At 38.3% G+C, this 6317-nt stretch overlaps 1 protein-coding gene across 1 annotated transcript in view; it reads right to left on the reverse strand.

Moving 5' to 3' along the window:
* Positions 1-2036: 2036 nt before the first annotated feature.
* Positions 2037-6317, reverse strand: part of LOC127188231 (B-cell receptor-associated protein 29) — a 43257-nt gene continuing 38976 nt past the window's right edge. Inside the window, exon 7 of the mRNA XM_051144685.1 lies at positions 2037-3561. Coding sequence (XP_051000642.1) covers positions 3526-3561 — 36 coding nt within the window. The 3' untranslated portion in view covers positions 2037-3525. The remainder of the gene's footprint in view (positions 3562-6317) is intronic.

Raw genomic sequence — 6317 nt, forward strand, 5'->3', positions numbered from 1 at the left:
ACTTATGACTGCATTTAGGGGTCACCCATTACCTAGGATAATTGTTCCATCTCAATATCCTTAATTGTATCTTTTGCCATTGAAGGAATTACTTTCATGATTCATAAACAGGACAGGAACTATGTCCCTAGAAGTGATTCTAGTCCCCAAAGTGCTGGATAAATAACCACAAAAGAACGTGGACCCTAAGAGATAAAGTAAGAATGCAGTTACAAATGTTGGAGTCAAAGATAGAATAGTACAAACAACAAGGATGAGTCCTGTTAATTCTACTGTCGTTTAGCTCTGTTTATCATGTGCTGCTTACAGGTAGAGAAGAAGTTTGACAAACTTATATCACTATGGTGAAAAAGGCAAAAATAGCATTCTGAGACATGAAGTCATTGCTATGAGAAATAATTTAATATGGAAGGAACCTAAACTCCATAGGCTATGTATAGGATTTGCTAAATTCCAAGATTGGAAAGTAGTAGGAAGAACTCTTTCATCATCTCTGGCTCAAACCTTCGCTACATATTGTCATGTCCAAAGGAAACTTCATCTCCTTCAAATTCTGGAGGTTAAGACAAAATAGCATTTCTGAAACTTGTAAAGCACAGTTCCTCTCTATCAAAAGAGAAGTTACAGTCACAGGTGGTGGTGGTGGTGGTGCATGCCTTTAATCCCACCATTTGGAAGGCAGAAGCAGGCGGATCTCTAAATTTAAGGCCAGCCTGGTCTACAGAGTGAGTTCTAGGATACCTAGGGCTACATAGAGAATCTTTGTCTCAAAAAACCAAAAGAAAAGAAAAACAAACACAGCCAGTTACTGTATCACTGGCAGAAGAGACCAAAGGCTCTCTGTAGTGTCTATTAATGCTAATAGCACATGCTGGCCTCCTGGCAGGCTGCCTCAGTATCACAAGTATCTAGCGCTTTTTATCTCGTCCCCTACCATAAACGGCTAGCTCAGGAGCTTCCCTCCCTCCAGCTACTCATTTCTCCGTATATGTAGGAGGGCTCCGCTGTGTGAGGGTTGCAGGGCAGCAGGTCCGGAAAGCTTCTCTGAGCCTGGTGCTAGATGGAGGACTTTCCACCCACCCCACCCCTGCCCCAGGCAGGGCCTCTACTCTCTGCCTAACCTCATCTGGAGTGACTCTAGGGAAGATGCTTCTAACCATATCTGGACTATGACCTTTGACAGAGGTCCCTGCTAATACTCTTCCCCTGCTGCCCAAAGATAATTAGGTACTGTGTTCCCATTAATATGATAGGACAGTGCTGCCTAGTGCAGATCAGAACAAACCTGCCAATAGTGTACATCTACCCTGGGAGCCCTCCACCCACTCCCTATTAACTGTATAGCCTTTGTTCACCCCAAATAAAGTGGAGCAGTCTCGATAAAGCTGGTCCCAGAGGTCATTCAATTGTAGTCAAGGCCCAGCCCTACTCCCCCCACCTCTGATCTCCTCACTCTTGCAGACTGGTAGCCAACAGTCCCTGAGAAAAAGGGGAGAACCACACTTACAGTTCTGGCTGTATCCTTTCTTTATCCTCTCTCACTCTCCCCACCTTGTTTCCTAGCCAGCTCTAATCTATTTTTCCTCCCTGCTCTGGACTCTTCTAGATGTCTTTGGCTGTTCTCTCATATTTACAATAAAAATCTTTCCCTTAAGCAAACCTTGCAGTGGTCAAGTCATCAGTTTATTTATACATATATGACATTTTTAAAGGTTTTGCCAATTTAAACTAGTTTGTGAATTAAGAATACTAATATCCAGGGAACTAGGGTACCTGCATTTTCAATTCCTGTACCTGGCTCTAACCCTTCTCTCCTTTCCCTCAGAAAGTTGAGGTCTCCAATTATAGTCTATAAAATTGAGAGTTGAAGTCTAAGATTCCCTAACTATAAGCTTTAAAGTGCTTTTTGTGGTGAAACTTTCAAATCCATGAATCTGTCAGAGACTTTTTCTATACTATACTATCATGTAACTTTGAGGATCATATATAGTAACCCTTACGTAAATATTAATAGTTTCAACTTGCAAAGGAGGGAAAGGAGGCCTATAGTAAGTCTGAATAATTTGTTCAAATCACATGACTAAACAAGTGGAGAAACTGGGATTAGCTTTTGGTTCAAGCTCTAAAGCTGTGCACTTTCTCTTTAACTTATGTGATTCTGACATTAGAGTTGATTTCTGTAGAGTAGGTCAAGATCTTAAACATTCAGTATCTATATTTACCATGCTACTCTCGCTTTGATATTTCTAAGTTTAAAGTTTGAGATGTCATGTGTGCAGTTTTCTTCTAGTTCAGCATTTCCTTTCCTTGTTATTTATGGTAGTGTCATCCCAGATGGCATAACTCCCCTATCTTACCCCTCTTGAATATCTTTTTCATGTCTATTTTCTAGCACTAACCCCTGACTTTTATCTGAAATATAATTAGATATTATTCATTTTACCCACTTTACAATGAGAACAATTAAATATACATGAGACTGGCATTAAAATTATAGATAAAACAAAGACTAGAGAAGTAAAAACTCCAATTATTATTTTACATTTTCTTTTATATTTAAGTCATTTTAAGACAAGTGGCTTTTCACAGTTAAACATTTGAAATAACCTAAACCATATTACTACACTGACTACTTCTATATGAATATTTGCATGAAACCCAGTAGTTAACTTTGAGAATATAGAAATAGTAGAGAGATCTGTATGATACCAGTGCATGGATACCGAGGTAACACCTGTACAATCAGTAATGCTCACAAGCATAAAGAGCACTGCTTTCTGGATGTCATACATGAGCTTTGTAGTGGAGAACTCCACAGTGCAACAAAAGTTCAGTGTTATGACAGCTATGCAAATGGGCATAAATTCTATTACTAGATAAACTTGAAAAGATAGAATACTAATTATATATGACTAAACAAATATCAACAGTCTAATTGTACTGAAGCATAGTAACAAAAATATAACTATCAATAGTGCTGTCATCTGTAGAGTAAATCATAGAATTATTAGGCTCAAAAAACCCTGAGGCCATTGTTTTCATTGTTCTTTGACCCTTCTCTATAAACACAGTGGCTAATTGTGATCATTTATCCTTATTTCCCTGTGAACAAATTTTCTGATACTGAGTACTATTTTCAAACACATCATTTTCACCAGCACCATCATCTGATTATTACTAAAAACCCATCAAAGCTTTCAAAGCTAATAATGGTTTCATGCAACTTTAGATCTAATTTAGGAAGTAAATGGCTGGCTAATGAGTTTTTCCTTTTATGGGTAAAGAGCCACCATATACCAATGCTATTAGCAATAAGTAAATATGGTATTTAACATGCTTATATTTTTCAAAAGAGCTGAAATACATACTTTATATCTGAAACACTATATAGCCTTTGTGTGTCTGTGGTGGCTAGAAGAGTTCCTTCCTCTTCTTTAACTGAATTTTAAAAGTTTTAGTGGCTACCATGATAACAAATTTACTATCTTGACAAGGCGTATCACAATCTTCTTTTATAGAGTTAGTTCACAGGTCTTTCTTATTGTCTTTTTCTAAACGGTTCTGTTAAAAAAAAAAAAAAGCAGATTAAGAAGCAAGTTTATAGATACAATGACTTATAAAAAGTATATTTTTGTCTAGCTATTAGAGAATTAAAATTTAAAAATATGGATTGAAACGTCTAAAACTTAAAACACTATAAAATAAAAAACTAAACCAAAAACCCCTCCACTGAGGTGGCCAGCCCTCCTTCCCCCCTTATTGTCCTTCTTCTTTCTGTCCCTTCCTCCCCCCTCCTCTCATTTAATCCTTCCCAGATCAGAAGTGGCTTCTCACACTGTTCTTCTGGTCTGACTATGACAGTGCAGCTTTTAAAATGATGGGAAATGAAATAGGAATCAACCTTAAAATAAGACTTGAATTGAGGAAGCAAATGTTTATATCAAGGAAGAAATCTCACAGAATGGGGCTGTAGAATGTTACTGCCCTCACACAGAAGGCCCACTACTTATCTGTAGGGCTGACTACTAATGCTTTTATAACAACTTAATATTAAGCAATCAAATAGACAGGATGAAAGGGGGTATTTTGAATGGCAACATATCACCTCTACACTTTTATACATACTTCACCGCTTTAGATATAAATCAAAGTTTTAATGGAAATGTATTAAGTTGTTATTCAGGGCAGTCTCCTATGTGAAGGGTGATTTTCTAAAAGGAACTTTAAAAATAGCAAGTGCTGATGATTTGTGCTGCCTAGTCAGGTTTTGTTTTGCTTTGTTTTTTGTTTTTGTTTTTCTATAAGACAGCCGGGGCAATTAAGAAAATACAAAGACTACATGTTTTGAAAGGACTCATTTCTTTTTTAAATTCATTCCTATTACATCTCAATAGTTATCCCATCTCTTGTATCGTCCCATTCCTCCCTCCCTCCTGCTTTCCCCCTACTCCCCTCCCCTATGACTGTGACTGAGGGGGGCTTCCTCCCCCTGTATATGCTCATAGGGTATCAAGTCTCTTCTTGGTAGCCTGCTGTCCTTCCTCTGAGTGCCACCAGGCCTCCCCATCCAGGGGATGTGGTCAAACATGGGGCATCAGAGTTCCTGTGAAAGTCAGTCCCCACTCTCCACTCAACTGTGGAGAATGTCCTGTCCATTGGCTAGATCTGGGTCGAGGTTTGATGTTTACTGCACGTATAGTCTTGAAAGGACTCATTTCTGATATTTATTTAGTACTGTTAACGGGAAGGCATCCCCAGCTGGGAAATCCAGATGAATTTAAAAGCAGCAAAATGAGATTTGACTATGAAAAAGGAACCAGCTTTCCTACCACCTTTGTTTCTTTAACGTTTAAACAATCATTCATACTTGTTTCATTCAAACTATAACAATTTTATAAAAATGTAGAAAATTAGTAAGTTTTCCCACGGAAACAATAGAAGTAAAATTCATGAGGAAAAGCTGAATTCAGCTTTATGCTATAGAATAGTTTTCTGTTATCTGTGGACAATGTTATTTTGTGGACTAGGTAGGTGAGCAGGAAAAAAAAATGTGACAAATCAACTAAGTAGCTTATGGCTCTAAAGAGACTTTCCTGTTTAAGAATATTTAAGGTTCTTTCTTGAAATAGGATCTGGTTTGATGCGCAAACCAGGCCAAGGTGCCTGACTTAGAGAGTTACAGGAGCTATTTAACCCTTTAAACAGGCATTTCAGGAAGTTAGATTTACAAATAAGAAGAAAGCAAGCACACAAAACAGAGTGGTACGGTTTAGCCCAAGGTTTAGAAAACATCACTAATCTTGGACAGAGGGTTGAGAGCGGATGCTTGGGAGAGAGCCTGCAAATGGAAGCTGCCCATTGGAACTGTGACCAGGAAGAGAAAGGCTGGAGGCCAGGAAGGAAATGTCACCTAAAGCAGAAGATCGGAGAAATTGGTGGCTTTCTCTGTTTCTGTTTTCAGTTTTCTACTAATTCCTCTCACTGGCTAAACCTGCCCAGGAATCAAAAAGCAAGTGTCTGGAAATGTACACTTCTACATGGGATGGAGCAGAGGGAGAAAGAGAATGGATCCAAGAATACACAGCTTGATGACCAGCAAGGGCTGAAGAAGCCAGTTAAGATGGAGGTTATGGAGAAACATTTCCTGGCTTGGATGCCCGACCTTAAACATGCTTTCTAGTTTGGTAACTTTGGAGCAATTATGTAAAAAAAAAATTTTTTTTTTTTATTCTTAACATCCTTGTCCATTAAACAGAGATACTAAAATATTTTAATTTACTGAGTTGTCATGGGAGTAAATCTTGACACATTTATAAGATGGTTGGCCAGGTGCTTTTTCCAGAGCACTCTGAGTAAATGTATATTTCAAACACAGAATACATGCAGAAATTGATATGAAATGTAAAATTTTTGCCTTCACTTTGGCACAAATATGGCAAACATTCCAGATGGTGAAACACAAATTTTTCCAGAACCAGCTTTTTAATGCGCTTATATGTGTTATCACATAAGGCTCTGATCAACACTGCATGGCACCTACTGCATGGGATCTAGGATGTGGATCTTTTCCAAAAAAGCAAGTGCAACAATTATTTTCTTGGGAAGAGTACACCTATAAAAGCTTTCCATGTATACTGCTAAGAAGAAAGAAGCTCCAAGCTGAAAGTGGTTTTCTGGAGGTAGTGGGGAGACTAGAGGAAATGTTAACTGTTACATAGTCTCCAGGGTTAAGGAGTAACCCCCACTGAATGGTTCCGGTTACCACTAACTGTCACCATAATGGAGACACTGAGCAACGGACACTGATCTAAAGGATT

The sequence above is a fragment of the Acomys russatus genome, chromosome 1 (assembly GCF_903995435.1).
Source record: "Acomys russatus chromosome 1, mAcoRus1.1, whole genome shotgun sequence".
Taxonomy (NCBI): domain Eukaryota; kingdom Metazoa; phylum Chordata; class Mammalia; order Rodentia; family Muridae; genus Acomys; species Acomys russatus.